We start from the raw sequence: 19,592 nt of genomic DNA, 5'->3' as shown, positions 1-19,592 counted from the left end.
AAATATTAAGCAAATTGATGTTATGAAAAGTATATTATATGAATCCTAGGATTCCCTTTATATTTTAACAATGTTTTCAACAAACTATTTTAGTCCTTCAGTTTTTCTTTTAAAGAGATATGTTGAATAAAAGGTTTATTACATATATAGTACAGAAAATATATTTATCAATTTTCCTCATTAAAGTTTATTTCAATTGTAGGTTAAAGTTTATTTTAATCTTTAACATGTCTCCAGATTTATTATTTTTTGTCCAATAATAAAACATAATAGAAAAATATTTTTTAATGCAAAATATATTATAGTGTGCCAGGTCTTCCTAGGAAAAATTTACTGTTATGAGATTTACTAAGGAGCAAATAAGAGAGCATTCAAAATAATACATTTTTAATTATATATTATTTACTGTAAGTTTTGCTTTCTCTTAATTTCCAGAAATATCTTGGTAGTCTTTGAAAAAGTAAACAAGGAAAACATATATTCATGTTCTCTATTTACTGTGAAAATAAAATACCATTATTATTTTGTTTAGACACAATTCAAAAAATGTAAAAGGAAAATCTGTTTGGGATGCTTCATTAATAAACAGAATCTAATTTGTTCATATTTCTTAAGTGTTATGTAAGTGTAAAACCAGAGCAGAGAATTTAACATTGTATTTTGTACTGTACTGATCACAATATTTTTCATTTCAGATATCTTACAAAATGACAACTACATATTATATACATTTTCAGTTTCTGACGTAAGCATTCTCTTTGTACATATAGTTAAATGTATAATTCGTTCTTACCTAAGTTATTCTTTTATGCTGAATTTTTTGGAAAAGGTGTTTACATTTGCCTACAGATTTTAATGTAATGTTATGAAATAAATAGTTCAATTAAATAGTTACATTTAAATTGTTGAATTATAAACAAATTGTTACCTTAAAATTTTATAAAGTTTGTGACCCTGTAATTGATGCAAAGAATCCTTGAGACTTCTTAAATGTTATGCTTGGTTTTAGACAACATGCCCTAGGAAAACAATTTCAACACACGTGAAAAGGTTTTAATGAAGTAGTCACAGTAATAATTGGTGTGGATTTTGCTTGGTGATGGGAAAACCTATGCATAAGGTTAAATTTTGAATAGTTGACAGAAATGATTTTTTCATAAATGTAGGGTTTTTTTCTTACATTCTTTTTTGGCAAAGCTAAATTATTCTTCATCAGTGTTAGGGCTAGAATATGAAGGAGTATATATGTGTTGCATATGAGTAATTAAGGTTATCTCTGAAAATAAAGTTTTCTGGTATATATAATAATGACAATAGTTATTAATAAGCATATTTATGTATGCTACTTGGATGAGGAGAGCTGGTAGGAATAGAGATGTAGATGATGACCTTTTTTGCTATTTCATATTGGTATTTTTATTTCACGTTTATATCTGATGACCTAATATGTAATATCGTATACTATTTTTCCCAGAACAAATTAGATATTGTGTGCACACATTCAACATACCAGGAAGGAACTACCTTAGCATTCAAGACTGTAAAAGTCCTTGGGTTGACAGACACTGTTACACAAGTTACAGTGGCGGAAAATAATCAACCAATAAGCGCTCATAACAATTTCACTTATGATGCTTCTAACCAGGTAATTACCATATTTGAAATATTGTAGCTATCATATAACCTCATATTTAACATTATGTAACCATTCAGGCACTTACTTTATTTCTCTTCACAATGTGTCTTCCTTTCTTTCCTTCCTTCTTCCTTCTCCTTTCGTTTATTTCTTACCTGTTTCTGAACAATACTACAATTTATGTTAATTCAATGTGTATTTGGATATGAGCACGAAGCGAACTCCTTGCTGTTTCTCTCTCCCTGTTTTATTTTTATCTTGCATGCTAGTTATTTGGGCCTTGCTAATATTTTCCATAAAATTTTTCTATTTTGAACTCGAACCTACCTATTCCACACAAACACAAATTCCAAATGTTTTAGCTGCTTTCCAGTCTTTAACGTTGATTTAGTTCATTTCTTCAGTCTTTCCCCTGTTTCCTTTTTAGCGAGATCTCATTGTCCTCAGAATATATCTTGTACTTTTCTGACTTCAATTTAGTGTGTACACTTTTCTCTTCCTGTAGAAAACCTTCCTTATGTTGTGATTTTTGTCTCTTTTTACAGTTGTAATATAGAGGGAAAAAGAATAACAAAATTGGATGAACTGTTATTCAATGCACAGATTCCAGCTCTGTTATCTCTGCTCCTGAACACATTAAATAAATCTCTCATTATTTTATCTCCCTCATCAGCAAAATGCAATATTTCAATCATAATGTTGCTTTGGTAGTGGATTGATATATTTTAAAAGTTAGAGACTATAATAGTTAAAAACATAAAAGCAAGTACATTTGTCATTTACCTTTTCTCCATTTATATAATACTAAATTATTAATAATATTAGTATAGACAAATTCTAAATTGTTTAAGAGATAGAACATTTTCTTAGAATATTTTTGTCTAACTCCTAAGACCTCTGGCCAGAGGCTTTTCACTTATCAATTTTCAGAAAATATCTACTGGTTAATTATTTTTTATTTAGTAGGCATACTATGACTTGTATTTCCTAGCAGTAAAAGAATAAATTGATATAAATTAAATAATACAAGCTTGAGAACTTTTTGACTCTAATAGAGTTTGAAAGAGGTATAATAAAACATAATTGTATTGGTTATGTATGCAATATAAAGGTCTATCTTGGCTATTTGTGTGCATACTCTTATGCTTATAAAAATATATACATATACACTAATAGTGTATCATCATATTTCTGCTGTGCATAGGCTGATCTTTATATTAATTTTCATTCCTCAAAGTCAAGTTTTGCAATAGTGTTTGGTGGACATCAAACAGTAAGCTATGTAGATGACAATCTAGGTATGGGATAAATCTTGTTCACACTATTCCCAAGGAATATAAGCAATAATCAAACATAAATTTGCAATCCCAACTATAGAATAATTGTATATGTGTGTATATACATACATACATATATGTATGTATACATATATATTGCATATTTATATTTTGTTTTTCAAGTATTTTATCAAAACTATTAATGATTTAATTTGAATAATTGCTGTTACCACGTTTTATAAAATGTAAACTTTTTTTAAGTCATCCAATGATCAGACACAGTATTTAATGTTGTTGTTTGTTTGTTTCTGTTTTATTTTGTCTTCAAAGGTTCTCCTAATTACAGATCTCGACCTTAGCCTTGGACAAAACTTTAGTGTTCAATGGAATCAAGTTTTCTCAGAAAACGAAATGTTCAATTGTTATCCAGATGCAGATTTTGCGTCTGAAGAAAAGTGCATACAACGTGGCTGTTTATGGCGAACGGTAATAATAATTTTAGTTATTACCATGATACATTTTTTACCTAAGCATTTCAATGCAAATTTTACATATTATAATTTTAAATCTGCAGCATATAAATTAGATTCAAGTAGATAATCATTTGGAATTTGAAATTAGCATATCTGATAGGCAATTCACTTTTATCTTAGTTAATTATCCAAAGACGTATCTTAGTAAATGCCGGGCTAAATTAATGTGTAAATTGCTTTCCAGGCACTTTGGGTAGTGTAACTTTACTTACTAAAATAATACTCTATGTGTTACACTTTACCAGATGTTGACTGTAGCTGATTTGCTCAATTGGGTAAGATATGCCAGTAGTAGAGAGTATTTCAAAAACATTGGCTCAAGTTATTAAGATATATAATGTTGAGGAAAGGGCTAGTTCTCTTCCACTAAGGATGATAATAATCTCTGGCCGCTATTTTGGCTTTCATTTTAACAAAATGATGACGGCTGAGAATGGCAGATGTTTTTACCAATGTCACAGGAAGGAGACGTGTGTAATATTTCCTCTTGCTATGCCTGTTTTTCCAAATTCTGGGCTTTGTGTTACATCATTGGGTTTTGTCAACAAATACATTTATTTAATATAAACAAATAATTAAATGCATTTGTTATATCACCGAGGTGAGTCAAGGCATATCTGTCAGCAATTTCCCAGAAAAATTTGCATTTGACTTCCTCTTTTCCAAGTTCTTTCTCTTGCCTGATTACTCTGGCTAGGACTTTCCCTACTATGCTGAAGAATAGTGAAGAGGATGGGCATCTTTGTTCAAATTCTTGGGAGAAATGTTTTCACCTTTTCCCCAGTTAATGTTGGCTGTGGGTTTGTTATACATGGCTTTTATTATTTTGATGTATGTTCTTTCAATGCCAACTTTGTTGAGGGTATTTTTTATGAAGAAATATTGGATTTTACTGAATACTTTTTTTCTGTATTTATTGAAACGATCATATGGTTTTAGTTTTTAATCCTCTTTATGTGGTGATTTGCTTATGTTGAACCATCCTGGTATAAAGGTGGTGTTGATTATGCTGGTATCTTTTTGATGTACTATTGGATTTGCTTTGCTAGTATTTTGATGAGTATTTCTGCATCTGTTACTCTAGAATATGCAGCTGTTGTTTTCTTTTTGTTGTTGTTGTTGTTGTTGTGTCCTTGTCTGATTTTGGTATCAGGATTGATACTGGTTTCAGAGAATAAGGTATAAAAGAATCAATTCTCCTTAACTTTTGGAATAGTGTCAGTAACATTGATAAAAGCTCTCTTTTGTACATCTGGTAAAATTTGACTGTGAATTCACCTACTCCTGGGCAGCAGTGCTTCTCTTCCTCCCCCTCTTCCTCCTCCTCCTCCTCCTCCTTCTCCTTCTCCTTTTCCTTCTCCTTCTTCTTCTTCCTCATCATTCTTCTTTTTTCTGGGAGATTTTTATTTTTGATTCAGTTTCCTTACTCAGTATTAGTCTGGTCAGGATTTCTATTCCTTCCCTATGTTTTCCTAAAGATTGTGTGTTTCCAGGAATTTATCCATTTTCCCTCGGTGTTCTAGTTTGTTTGCATGCAGATGCTCTTGGCAGTCTCTAATGATCTTTTCTATTTCTTTGATACCAATTGTAATGCCACCTTTATATTTTCTGATTGTGCTTATTTGATTCTTCTTTTTAGTTTTCTTGGTCAATCTAGTTAGCCGTTTATCAATTTTGTTTATCTTTTTATTTCATTGATCTCTTTTATTTTTATTTTTTTGGTCTCAGTCTCATTTAGTTCTGCTCTGATCTTTAATTATTTTCTTCCATTAACTTTGACTTTGGTTTACTGTTGTTTTTCTAATTAATTTAGGTGTGATATTAAGCTATTTTGAGATCTTTTCATCATTTTTAATTTAGGCATTTAAAACTATAAACTTTCATTTTAGCATTACTTTTGCTGTATCCCAGAGATTTTGACATGTTGTGTTAGAATTTTCAGGGTTTTTTATTGAAGTATTGTTTTATTTCTACATTAGATTCATCATTTACCCAAAGATTACTCTGAGCAAGTTGTTCAAGTGCTACATATTTGTATAATTTTAAGAGTTCCTCTTGGTATTGAGTTCTAATTTTATTCCACTGTGATTTGAGAAGATACTTGATATGATTTTCATTTATTTGAATGTATTGAGAGGGCCAAATATACTGTCAATTTTGGAGGCCACCTACACTCAAGGTTAATATTGATATACGAGGTTTTGTTCCTGTTATGCTATTGTTGCCTAATTTCATTGTCATCTTAACTGTGCAATTGTTTTATAGAATTAGTGAGTTTTATACTTACATCTGCTTTTATCACGGTGAGTATCATTCTTTCATTTCCATTTTTAGAACTTGTCTGAGCATGTTTTGGGCCAGTAGAGACTGTCTGGTGGTGAAAACTTCACTCAGTGTTTGCTTGCATAGGAAAAACTTTATTTCTCCTTCATTTGTGAAGCTTAGTTTCACAGGATGTAAAATTTTTATGGTTGTTTTTCTTTAAGAAGGCTGAAAATTGGCTCCTGATCTCTTCTGGCTTGTAAGGTTTCTGCTGAAAAGCCCGTTGTTAGTCTGATGGGATTTCTGTTATAGGTTATTGTTATTTCTCTGTAGCCACTATTATGATTCTCTTGTTCATGTGGACTTTGAATAGCCTGATAAGTATATGTGTTGGTTCCATTTGTCTTATAAAGTATCTTCCAGGTATCCTCTGAACTTCTTGTATCTGCGTCTGCATCACTAGCAAGACCAGGAAAACTGTTTGGAATTATTTTCTCAAATAAGTGTTCCACATTTTTAACTTTTACTTCTCTCTCAGGAATTCCTGTAACTTGTTGGCTTGGTCACTTTACATAATCTTAAATTTTTTGAAGGCTTTGTCTGTTTTTCAAAATTCGTTTTAAGATATTTTTGTCTGACAATAGTTAATTTGAAAGATCATGCTCAAGCCTGAAATTCTTTTCTCTACTTGGTATATAATTTATTGTTAAAGTTTTTAATTGTGTTTTTAAATTCCTTCAATGATTTTTTTTCAATTTTCAAAAGTTACTTTTTCAAAAAAATTCTACCTTTGATATTTTGTTTTTCTGATTTCTGAGCATTAATTTTCAACTTTCCTTTGGATTTTACTGAGCTTCCTCACAATCTGTATTTTGAATTATTTATCTGTAATTTTACAATTTTCATTTTGTTTAGGATCCATTGCCAGAGAGCTAGAGTAATCCTTTGGGGTGTCACAACACTCACTTTTTTCATGGTACTAAAGTTCTTACACTGGATCCTTCTCATCTGGAAAAAGATGTCACTTCTTATTTTTGAATTTACTTTCATTTGGGTGAGATTTTTTCCCCCCAAAATGGTGTGATTGTAACATGTGTTGGGTAGGGTGTTTTGGCTTTGCTTCTTTGTGCTTTTAGGGTGCTGTATGATAGGATGATATCTTCAAGGAAATAAGCTTGAATAGATGAAAAGTGTTCAAAAACTAAACCCTGGGTGACTACAAACTTTAGTCAAGGGGGAATGAAAAAGGAAGCTTAGAAAGAACAGCACAAGAATTGCTTTGGAAAAAAAGAGCATGCAGGGTCCAGGAAGCCAAGTGAACAAAGCACTTAAAATGGCAGAAATGATCAACTATGCAAATTGTTTGCCAGTAAGATAAGGACTGGAAACTGACATGTGGATTTGGCAGCATGGAAGTCTTTGGTAACTTTGACATGCAAACATTAGAGTACTGGAATAAAAAACCTGGTTAGAGGGAGTTCAAGTAAAATGAAGGGACAAATTGGACATAGTGAGATGACGACCATTTCTATGCTTTACTGTAAAGAAAGCAGAAAAAAATAGAACAGTGGTCAGAGGTGACAGTTGCTTTAAAAAATGAGAAAAATAAAATCAGTTTCTGATGCTAAAAATAACATAATGAGGCCAGGCGTGGTGGCTCACGCCTATAATCCCAGCACTTTGGGAGACTGAGGCGGGTGGATCACGAGGTCAAGAGATCCAGACCATCCTGGTCAACATGGTGAAACCCCGTCTCTACTAAAAACACAATAATTAACTGGGCATGGTGGCGCACGCCTGTAATTCCAGGTACTCAGGAGGCTGAGGCAGGAGATTTGCTTGAACCCAGGAGGCGGAGATTGCAGTGAACCGAGATTGGGTCATTGCATTCCAGCCTGGATAACAAGAGCAAAACTCCATCTCGAAAAAAAATAAAAATAAAAATAAAATAACATAATGAATCCAATATTCATTATGAGGGTGGAGAATTGAGGGAGAAATATTCTTATAGGTAAGGAGGGCTGGGATAGAATACACAGATGAAATTGTTCACTTTAGATAGAAACGAGACAGTACACTGTAAAGAACATGAATCAAACAGACTATCTTAATTTACTCAGCTTATACGCCTTTCTTTTAAGAAGCTTTTATGGGGACTTAAACAACTTCTTTAAAAGGAAATTGGAAATGTAGATAAATATGATAATTCTCTCCAAAATATAATAATTTAATAAACAAGGAGGATAGGGAGAATGGATTGTTTTAAGGCAACTAGCCGTCAATGCCATAGTTTATAATTATTTTTCTCAGGTCTTATCTCTCACTCCTATATAAACCAATCAACTCTGATTCTTGGTCATGGTTCTTATTTCAAATCCTGGTCAAGATGTAATTGACCAGTATAAGAACAAATCAAAAAGAAGGATTGACATTTTCATTGTAAGTAAAAGAACTCTAGCACATGCTCTTTAGAGGGGGTTATAATGCTGTTTTTATGCACAAGAATCAACAATCAATATGAAGAGTAAGAACAAACATGGGATCAAAATTTATTAGTAATATACTTAATTTTGCAGACAACACAATCTAATTCTATTTTTTAGTTAAAAATATATGACTTTTGAGTCTTCTGCTCTATTTTTCTTTCTGTAGAGTGAAAATATAAATACTTTGTATAAAATTTTAGTACATGGGATCCCAAATTGCATAAAATGTATTTTGTGTTATGACTGCTATTTTGTTTTGTATTAATAAAACTTGTAAATCATACAGTGTGCAACTAAACATCAGTGTATTTTTAAAGAGTCAAATATTACAATGCTTATAATTTCTGGCAATGAACATGCAATGTATTTTTAGGGTTCTCTATCCAAAGCACCTGAGTGTTACTTTCCCAGACAAGATAACCCTTATTCAGTCACCTCAACTCTCTATTCATCAATGGGTGTAACAGCTGACCTCCAACTAAATCCTGCAAATGCTAGAATAACGTTACCTTCTGACCCCATCTCAACTCTTCGTGTGGAGGTGAAATATCACAAAAATGATATGTTGCAGTTTAAGGTACGCTTAATAAAAACTACTTCAATGCTTACATCCTCTCCTGAGACAAGAGAGTTTGAATAACCATGTGATTGGACTTTTAAAGTAATATTAAAGGGTATTAACAGATTTGATATTTTGAGTCTATAAAAAATTTTTTCTACACAACACATACCTAGGTGCTGAATAAATGAAACTGCTCAGTTTTGCTAATTTTGTGATTAATACAATGGTGATTTAAAAATAAATTGAAATTCTTGCAAAATAAGTAACTCATGTATTATCAAACTATACTGATAATGTCATTAAAATAAACAAAATGAGATGCTTACTATTTTTATTATTTTTAAGTTGTGGTCTTAATTATCTGGCCAATGCAATTAGATATACCAAAACAATAATTTCTTTTGACATTTAGCAATATTTTTTAACTTAAGTATGCCAAAGGAATCCATTATGAAAACCATTAGAAATTTAAAATATCAACAAAATAACTGATGTAAAATGTTTCCAAAGATATTTTCTTGTACATTTTTGTTTACTATTTAGAAGCAAAAATGGCAAAAAATACCATTATCAAAATCAAATGAAAAAATCTAATAATAAAAACATCAAAAAATATAAGCCTAATAATTTTTGTAAGGAGAAAAACTATTAAAAATGTTCACATTAAGTATTTTAAAATTCTAAATAAGAGTAAATGATAGTTTAAATGTTCATTCACTTTAGATCAATCGATGCTTTTAAAATATTTTCATATAAATCTTAGTGAAATATCTTTTGAAACTTCATAAAGTAACTTTTAAATTCATCTGAAAAAATAAACACCTGGCGATTGTTAACATTTAGCAAAGGGTAAAGAATGATAAAAATTCATGTAATTAAAACAGTGTGGAACTGGAGATAGAATTGCTTGATTGTTTATTGAAACAAGATGGCACAAAAGCATAGAAGATTGTGGGTGTCTGTTTGTGTAGTGGCACAAAAGCATAGAAGATTATTTTGTGTGTGTGTGTGTGTGTGTGTGAAGAAAGGTTCACAACTTAATGAAAAGGTAGGTTATTTAATAATTTATATAGAAAAGTATCTGTCTTTAATCATATGCTAAAATAAAATTTAGAATGAGTTACAGTGAAAACTAAACATAAGCCTAACAAAAGTTAGCTGCATGTTTATTTTGTATCTGGCTAGCAAAGGCCTTTCAAGCTACAGATAAAAAGGCATAAGTGACATAGGTAAAAGTGTACACTTTTTCTTAGATAAGAATAAAACATGTTTTCACATCAATCATGCTTGGTTTTTATAAAACAGAACATAAATGTTGAATAATAATGTAGAAAAAGATGAAAGCTCATAAGCAAGAAATGAAATGATTAACAATGAAAAATAAATGCTTTCAATTTAACAAAAATGAGCATTAGAGTACACATTTTGGGGAGACTATTAATCAGTAAAAAAAATTCTGGAAAGCAGTTTGTCAATAGTTATCAAAGACCCTTAAAGAGTAAGTATACTCAGACCTACTGGTATTTAAGAAATGTACTGAAGAAATAAAGACACAAATAAACATAAATTAGCATTAGTGTTTATTGTAGAATCATACGTATGACAAAATATACTGAAACAACTCCCGTGTTTAACCATGAAATAATTTTTGTATAACCATATAATAGAATATTTAGATCTAAAATTTTTGTTTTCATTTCTTATTGTATAGAAAATAAATCATAAAACATTTTTTAAAGGTCCAAAAATGCAGTACTCAATTTGGTCCCATTATAAATGTGTATATGGAATTCTTTATTGTTATAGCTATATGGGCCATGAATGAAGAATTAGAAATTATATGGACAAAAATTCTAAATATCCTTGTTTGAGCCATTATTTAAATTATTTCATTATATGCACATGCTATGTCAGCAATATGAGTAAACTTTTTTACTACTTTTCTGCAATAGATTTATGATCCCCAAAATAAGAGATATGAAGTTCCAGTACCATTAAACATTCCAACCACCCCAATAAGTACTTATGAAAACAGACTTTATGATGTTGAAATTAAGGAAAATCCTTTTGGCATCCAGATTCGACGGAGAAGCACTGGAAGAGTTATGTAAGTGATTGCATTATTTGATATAAAGGATGTTTTAATTTTAGCTTAGGAAGGGAAAAGTAAGATGATTAACAACATTTCTGTCCTAGAGTAGCATCACACAAAAAATTTAAGCTGTGTTAAATAGCTGTGTCCATTTTAATATTTCTAACTAAATATAGTCATTGGGACTATCTTAAAGGATTGGCCCACAATTTTGTCTACACTCTGGAAGTGTTCAATTTCACTATTAATATTAGACTCATTCTTCTAATCAAGTTGAGAACCAAAACCAAAACCTCTTTTAGAAAGCATGATGAGTGTTGGGAAAGATAAGTATTTGGAAACAAGTGAAGTGAACATTTTATTTAAACTGTTGAAATAGTTTATTAAGGCTGGAATCTGATAGGATTAATCATTTACCTGCCATGTATTAATGAAAATAAGGTACAGCACATGAGTATAGATATGTTTTTGTTACAATGAATAAATTTAATTTTAAAATTGTAGTCTTTATTCGAAAGCTCTATAAACTATAATATATTAAAATATACTTTTATATAATTTAAGTTTCCCATGACATTCCTTAGAAGACATTATCAGGATGCTTCTGGTATTGTCAGGATATGTACAAATAATGACTAAAACTATATCTGGATTATTTTAATAATTTTGTCGTTATGAAAACATTTTTGTTCAAATACATGGGAAGCTAAGTCATTTTTTGCAATATCCTGGTACAATAGCATTATTTATTGTCATTTGACGAGCACTATCTTCGATTAGTTTTCCAAAATAATAAATATAAAAATTTAAAATATGTCCAGATCACCTGTAATACTTATGTTTCCTCTCCTCGCCAATGTTACTTTCCTTCCTTTTTATGTTCTTCTCACAAATGAGTTGAATAATATCATGTTCTTTGTAACACGTTTCTTCGTACATACCTATATTTATGAACATGAAGTAAAAGAAGAAACACACAATTGCAAGTAGCAACTGGTGAGAGTTTGACATTTAAATATCTGTTAAGCTTAAAATTCATTATAATATTGATTTCTTTTTATTCTACATATAGAAAAAAATGTATCGTGATTATTTCAAGGAAGCAGGAAAATTGAGAACTTTTAATTTCTAGGTCACACATTACTAAGTCATTTATTGTTTCAAATTAGTTTTATTTCTAAAAGAAATACTTATCTAAATAAAAACATACAATCACATTATAGATACAATGATTCCCCTATAAATATATGAAATATATTTTACATATTCCTTAGCTAAAAGAAAAAATGTATTAGAATAATTATTTCCATTTGGTGCCTGGGTATAATTAGGGATACAGAGAAAAAATATTGATTTTTAGATAATCTAAGAAAGAATTACCATTACTATTTGTGATACTACTTTGCATATATTTTGACAGAAATAGCTTTATTTTCTTTTGTTTTCAGTTGGGATTCTCACCTGCCTGGATTTGCTTTCAATGACCAGTTCATTCAAATATCGACTCGCCTGCCGTCAGAATATATATATGGTTTTGGGGAAGTGGAACACACAGCATTTAAGCGAGATCTGAACTGGCATACTTGGGGAATGTTCACAAGAGACCAACCCCCTGGTGTAGGTACCAACATGTAACCACTCCATGAGGCAACTAACACCATGATTGGAATCCAAGCCACTTCTTTATGGGCCTGTGCTTTAGGATTGAAGTAATGACAAGGGCATTAGCTAGAGATCTCCGGAGCAGCTATAGCAATTTTCTGAGAAACAAACCCAAAAAGTCATCATAAATTACAGGTGGAAGTAGAGGAGTGGATGTATAAAAATTTGCTTGACTGCTGTGAGAAGCCAGGCTTTGACCCAATACCTTAGCTGTTTCAAATGCATAGAAAGAACATGATTATGTATTTCCTGTCAAGTTTACCTTTACTCCAGCTTTTAGAAAATAACTCCCTAAAGGTTTCCTTGATTGTTTTTTAGTTCTCAGATACTGATTTGATTTTTTTTGCTATTTATAACCCACAGTAGCAGTTGTGTAATTTTATGTGGCTAAACTGGTAATTACATCTTTTTTAAAAAAATTATTTATTATACTTTAAGTTCTGAGATACACGTGCAGAATGTGCAGGTTCGTTACATACGTATGCACGTGCCAAGATGGTTTGCTGGATCCATCACCCCATCATCTACATTTACATCTTTACAATGTGTTTTTATATACTCATTACACTTTTTCCAGAAATTTGTCTTGTTAATGCAACACATTTTATGAATATTTAATGTAGTGTACAACAAATAATGTTACCTATAATATTCCAAACATAGCATAAAAATAAATTTTAATACAAATTATCCTATTTGTATTTTTAACATGTGATGTGTACTTAAAAGGATATACTCAGTACCTCACTATAAGTTTGTGTGCTGTTGTAATCATTTTTATTGTTCGGCACTCAAACAGCTTGCATTTGTATCATAATAGTCCAAACTTAGGTTATTGAAGGCTGTTTTTTATTTACACCAACTTGAAATAATATATTTTACCAAAATCAATTTCTTAAAATTCTTTCAGCATTTGTACAGATATAAGTAAATTAATATACTTTTGATTCTTAATATATAAAATTACTTTCACTAGTAATTTTGTATATTCCTAAAAATAAATTACTATAAAATTACTTTCACTGGTAATTTTATGTATTATATTAACAATCAAAAATATATTAATCTTTTAATATCTGACTATGATTACAGTATGGAACAACGAATTAAATATTTTATAAATACAAAAATTTAAATGTTTTATAAATATAAAATATATAAAGAAGATATTTTCTGGACAGTTTGATTATGTTCATCACTTTTATCACTTCTAGGATATTTTACTATGGGAAAAGTACCAATTTATAAAACCTTTGGAAAGAAACCACACTAACGCCAAAGGCATTCTACGTCAATTAATGTGGAAGCATTTGTGGTTGTTATATATGTGTATATTCATTATTTATATTTATAAACTATTCAAAAGCAGTAAAAATTTAAATAATTATTTTCTAGGGAGACACATGTATTTTAACTGAAACATAGTTGGTGGAAGAAGGAGAATTTAAATACCGAGTTTCAATTGTATAATAAATTTTAAAATTACAGTTAAATTCACATGCTGCCGGGCACAGTGGCATGTGCCTGTCATCCCAGCTACTCGGGAGGCTGAGGCTGGAGGATCTCTTGAGTCCAGGAGTTCTGGGCTGTAGTGCGCTATGCTGATCAGGTGTCTACACTAAGTTCGGCATCAATATGGTGACTTCCCGGGAGCTGGGGACCACCAGGTTACCTAAGGAGGAGTGAATCGGCCCAGGTCGGAAACGGAGCAGGTCAAAACTCCTGTGTTGATCAGTAGTGGGATTGTGCCTGCGAATGGCCACTGCACTCCAGCCTGGGCAACACAGTGAGACCCTGTCTCTTAAAAAAAACAAATTAATAAAATAAAGGAAAAAAAAAGAAAAAAATTCACATGCTATTGTTACTTAAATTTATATTGTGCTTAATTTTTAAATTTCAGTATAAACTTAATTCCTACGGATTTCATCCCTATTACATGGCTCTAGAAGAGGAAGGCAATGCTCATGGTGTTCTCTTACTCAACAGCAATGCAATGGGTAAAACAATCATTCGTTGAATGTCTCTTATTTTATTTGACTTTTTCATAAATGAATATACGCAGATAAAAATGGAATCTTATTCTGGATTTCCAGATGTTACATTCCAGCCAACTCCTGCTCTAACGTATCGCACAGTTGGAGGAATCTTGGATTTTTATATGTTTTTGGGCCCAACCCCAGAAGTTGCAACAAAGCAATACCATGAAGTATGATTGCATATTTCTTCTCTTAAAAAATAAAAATGTTTATAGCATAAAGTAATACTCTTAGTTCACACATGATTTTTTTTTTTAAAGGTAATTGGCCATCCAGTCATGCCAGCGTATTGGGCTTTGGGATTCCAATTATGTCGTTATGGATATGCAAATACTTCAGAGGTTAAGGAAGTATATGAAGATATGGTGAATGCCAGAATCCCCTATGTATGTATATCAATTTTAAAACAATATTAAATATGTAATATGAAAAAGTGGAATGAAATAATCCCATGTACTTTACAATTAATTGAAGCAGCTGGTAATAATGCTTCATTTTTTAGTAACAACTTATGAATTGGATATGAGAATTATATACAATGTCTTTGTCAAGGAGAGAACAAAAAAAATTCCTTTTCCTTTTCCCTTCCTAACTCTGTCATGCTGAGTTGTGCTAAATAAGTCACCCTGCACTTGCTTTCCTCTCACAAACTCTGGGTTGCACATGTAGTCAGTATGTTCTCTTTATGTTAGTGTTCACAGAAATATGTATCATCAACAAGATAAGAAATCTGTGTCATCCACAAGAGAACAAGTGGGAAGTGGAAGTGATTTTTTTTTACCCTGGAGTAGATAATGGTTGTAATATATAATATCAATTCATTCAATATGCAGAAAGCTAAATTTTCCAAAGTATCCACAAATTATCAATCACTGAACTTTCATTTTTTAACAAAATTAAGGAATCTTAGGGATGCTGCTGGTAACACTTAAACATTAAAATATAGAAGGCTTGATATATAAGAGTTTATTCTAAGAACAATCAGAAAAACCTAATTATAAGGCATTGGTATTTATAGTAGGATCCAATATAGGGTTCCTGAATAACTATTATGGGAAAATCAATTATATATGTTGATGAAGCAGAGACATGCAAGTGGAAATTTGTTATTAAAAAGGAGGTATAAATTATTTGCCATACTTTCCTTAACACCTAGAAGAAGAAATTGAAATAATGTCAAATAAAAGAAAATAATTAAATTCTTTATTTAGGCAAAAATTAAATATTTCAATGATAAAATTCAAGTATTTGTTAGTTTAAACATACTTCCAAGGACCTATCTTTAAACAATACTTATATAAACAGGGATGATATCCTAAAAATGACTTTGATGGATATTACAAGAACAAGATTATACTAATTGATGTATTTGTTAAACTCCTTTTGCCAATATTAGAATTATTTGAAATTATCCAATATTTGCTTTATAGTTCCCAGAAACAACAACACCTGTTTCTGTATACACTGTATGAATTTTCTATTTGTCATTTAACATAATCTCATAGCATCATAAATCCTATTGCCCAGTTTATTTCTGTTGCCTTTGAGAATTACATAATATATACTGACTTAGAACAGTTTTCACCTCTAAATCAAAATTACTAAATGAACTGTTGACAAATAGAACATTTATAGAAAGTTGTTCTTAGAATACTTTATATCTTTACATGCTACTTTTATTCCTTGAACACTAACCCACTAAATTTTTTTTTAGGATCTAGTTAAGCTTTCATATTGCTGTGATTTTTATAAGTATAATAAAATATGAAATACTCTTTTGTGTTTTTTACACTACTGTCATCATTTTCTGTATATTTCAGGATGTTCAGTACACAGATATTGACTACATGGAAAGGCAACTAGACTTTACAATTGGTGAAGCATTCCAGGACCTTCCTCAGTTTGTTGACAAAATAAGGGGAGAAGGAATGAGATACATTATTATCCTGGTCAGTACTTGGAGTTTATCTGAGTCTTATTTCTTCTTTCTATTAATTCTCCTAAAATGAGAGGGGCGGGGGAAGATGTCCCATAATAGAAAGTGTATAACTTTGGATAATACTCCCAAACCTACAACTTTCTTCCGTTAGCACTTCATTTTTTTTTTTGCATGAGTTGTCACCAACTACCTTTGCATTTAGGTGTATCCCTAGAGATTTTAATCCAAAACTGAGTTAAAGGCAAGCTGTTTTCTAGTTATCATCCAAGCTACGTATTGGCTTCTATTTATACAAGTTATCAAAAAGTAATGGTAGATTTTCTATTTTTGTACAATTCTTAAGTCATTCTCTGGGATTGCTTCTGATGTTTTTCATATTTAAAAATTTGCCTTCACATTGGTGATTCAGTGGGGATTTTTTTTTTTTTTTTTTTTATGAGACGAAATTTTGCTCTGTTGCCAGGCTGGAGTGCAGGGGCACAATGGAAAATTTTTTAATCATTATCTTATAGGAAGTAAGCTAAGTAGCCAGATATCTCACAATAGAAATAAAACAAGATAAAAACCTCTACTAATCTTGCTTGCAATAATAGCTACTGTATTTCCAAAAGTCCTTAGAATTTCCTTCTAAGAAATTTGGGGGCAATCTAGCTAGAACACTGATGTTTGCATCATTTGTCATTTCATGTGAAAGCACAATATTATGATAATGTAGTAATGAAAATTTAAGCTTCATAATTGCTATCCTAGTAGTTATGATTTTTTCATGTGTACCTTATTTATGTTTCATGTTAATTTAATTTTAGGATCCAGCAATTTCAGGAAATGAAACAAAGCCTTACCCTGCATTTGAAAGAGGACAGCAGGAAGATGTCTTTGTCAAATGGCCTAACACCAATGATATTTGTTGGGCAAAGGTACTAAACTGAGATATCACAATACAATAAATACAAAAATTATATATCAATGAAAGTTTCCATTTAATTAGCAAAAATTAAAAACATTCAGGAGAGCTATATAGAAATATAATGGTTTAATAACTAATAAAATAATGTATAGTTGTTGAGTTCAATCCAAATTATTAGACACAAAGAAAGAATTCACATAAGTCATATGTCCAAATATGTTTTGTTTTATCTTTAAGTTGTATTTTGTTATATTTCTTGGTACCTCTTGTAATTTATTTTAAAACTACCATTAGTAAGATGGCTACTCATTATTCTGTACTGCAAGTTATTTAAATGTTCACTTCTCTTTAAAATGTCTCATTAATAATAGCAACAACATGTTTTGACAGCTATACTTATAGTTCTAACTTAGATCATGAATTAAAATTCACTGCATTTCATATAAGCAATAATATTCAAACCTGATATATGATTATATAATAAAAATATTTTGATTTGGCTTTTATATAAACCAATCAAGAAAAAATACTAGTCATAACTAGAATGAACAACAGTGACAAAACTCTCAAAAAATTTACGATGAGAGATACAATTAAATGAAATATGAGAGACTTTTTGAATCTTGGACCAAAATTAGGACATTAGTGATTAAACCTGTGAAATGCAAACATGTTTCGTAAATGTTGATTGTACTGTGTGAACATTAATTTCTTGGTTTTGATAATTGCACTATTGTTATATAACATGTTAACATTAGAGAAAGCTGAGTGAAGAATATAGACAGGGCTGGGCACAATGGAGTACACCTCTAATCTTAGCAATTTGGGTGGCTGAGGTAGGAGGATGGCTTGAACCCAGGAGTTTGAGATCTGCCTGGGCAACATAGAGAGACCTTGTCTCTACAAAAAATTTAAAAATTGACCAGGCATGGTGGGGCATACCTGTAACTCCACCTACTTGAGAGGCATATTAGTCCAGAAGGTTTTTTCTGTTGTTTTTTAATTTCCTACTTTTTCCTCATTCTGTATTTCTAGACATTTTGCCAGATTTCTACTCTTTCTTCCCTTCCTTTAGAGCACTATTTTCTACAAGTAGCTAATCCCTTGTAAAGAATTCCTTTTGATGGATTATTTATACATTTATATAGAACTTTCTAATTTCTACAATATAGATCTAAATTTCCAGAGCTTTCAGCATGACTGAATTTGAGCTCTGTTTTGTGTGTTTCTGGCTGGAGTAGAAGAAAGAAAGTGTTGGTAGGCAGTGAGGTCAGGCTGGGAATAGTGGTGGGATGAAGGGAGAGGAGGATTTAGTAAGAATTCTGAAAATCAGTGGAACGTTTGACTCCATATGACAATATTCCATCAGATCTTTACTTCCTTTCAAACAAAAAATATTTATTGTTTTTAGTTCTTAACCTTGGAATAATTCTAGAAATAGTTCTAACATATTGTATTAAATTAAATTTAGCATATATTTTTCATATTATTTTTTGACAGAAGCTTTTGGTTATATGCTTTATTTTCAAAATCACTAACTACCATAACAGTTGACAATTCTATTTTGTATTTGCCATATTAAAGAGTAGACTAATATGGACAATAGGAATAGTTTGCAAATGATACACATGACAATAATAATAATATTTAAAGGGATTACAGATCTGAGGACTTTGGGTTATTAATATTCCTCTAATACTCCATTACACTTCATTTACATAGCAATCATTTTATACTTACTATGTTTTGATCTGTTTTCCACATCTTGTCTCTTGTAGGTTTGGCCAGATTTGCCCAATATAACAATAGATAAAACTCTAACTGAAGATGAAGCTGTTAATGTAAGTTTTACATTGGCTAACTATATAATGAAAAGAAATTCAAAACTTGGACCTATTTTAACTAATAACTCAATTTGAATACTTTTCTTAAAAATAGATTGCCATTTTAAATTATCTATATGAGACAATATTTAGATCAAATTTAGCTAATTTCCCTAAATAACAAAGTATGTCAATCACCCTATTAAGCAATTTTATATTTTGCTGTATTTAATCTAAGCAATCATTATTTTATTTTAAAAACATTATTATAGTAGTAACACTTAACATGAGATATACCCTCTTAGTAAATGTTTATGCATATACTAAATCATTTTAAACTATAGGGGCAATGTTGTGCAGCAGATCTATAGAATTTA

At 30.6% G+C, this 19,592-nt stretch overlaps 1 protein-coding gene across 6 annotated transcripts in view; it reads left to right on the top strand.

Moving 5' to 3' along the window:
* The window catches only part of SI (sucrase-isomaltase), a 135,241-nt gene that overhangs the window by 88,607 nt on the left and 27,042 nt on the right, over positions 1 to 19,592 (top strand). For all 6 annotated transcript variants that reach the window (XM_064378890.1, XM_064378888.1, XM_064378886.1 and 3 more), the window contains 12 exons: positions 696 to 745; positions 1,475 to 1,645; positions 3,244 to 3,399; positions 8,568 to 8,771; positions 10,709 to 10,863; positions 12,297 to 12,465; positions 14,411 to 14,507; positions 14,604 to 14,716; positions 14,807 to 14,932; positions 16,367 to 16,495; positions 17,292 to 17,402; positions 19,171 to 19,233. In XM_064378890.1, coding sequence (XP_064234960.1) covers positions 696 to 745; positions 1,475 to 1,645; positions 3,244 to 3,399; positions 8,568 to 8,771; positions 10,709 to 10,863; positions 12,297 to 12,465; positions 14,411 to 14,507; positions 14,604 to 14,716; positions 14,807 to 14,932; positions 16,367 to 16,495; positions 17,292 to 17,402; positions 19,171 to 19,233 — 1,544 coding nt within the window. The remainder of the gene's footprint in view (positions 1 to 695; positions 746 to 1,474; positions 1,646 to 3,243; positions 3,400 to 8,567; positions 8,772 to 10,708; positions 10,864 to 12,296; positions 12,466 to 14,410; positions 14,508 to 14,603; positions 14,717 to 14,806; positions 14,933 to 16,366; positions 16,496 to 17,291; positions 17,403 to 19,170; positions 19,234 to 19,592) is intronic.

This window comes from Aotus nancymaae, unplaced genomic scaffold (genome assembly GCF_030222135.1).
Source record: "Aotus nancymaae isolate 86718 unplaced genomic scaffold, 86718_ANA_hifiasm-v0.15.2.pri h1tg000019l, whole genome shotgun sequence".
Taxonomy (NCBI): domain Eukaryota; kingdom Metazoa; phylum Chordata; class Mammalia; order Primates; family Aotidae; genus Aotus; species Aotus nancymaae.
The sequence above is the reverse complement of the archived record's forward strand: the minus strand, read 5'-3'. Positions and strand labels throughout refer to the sequence as shown.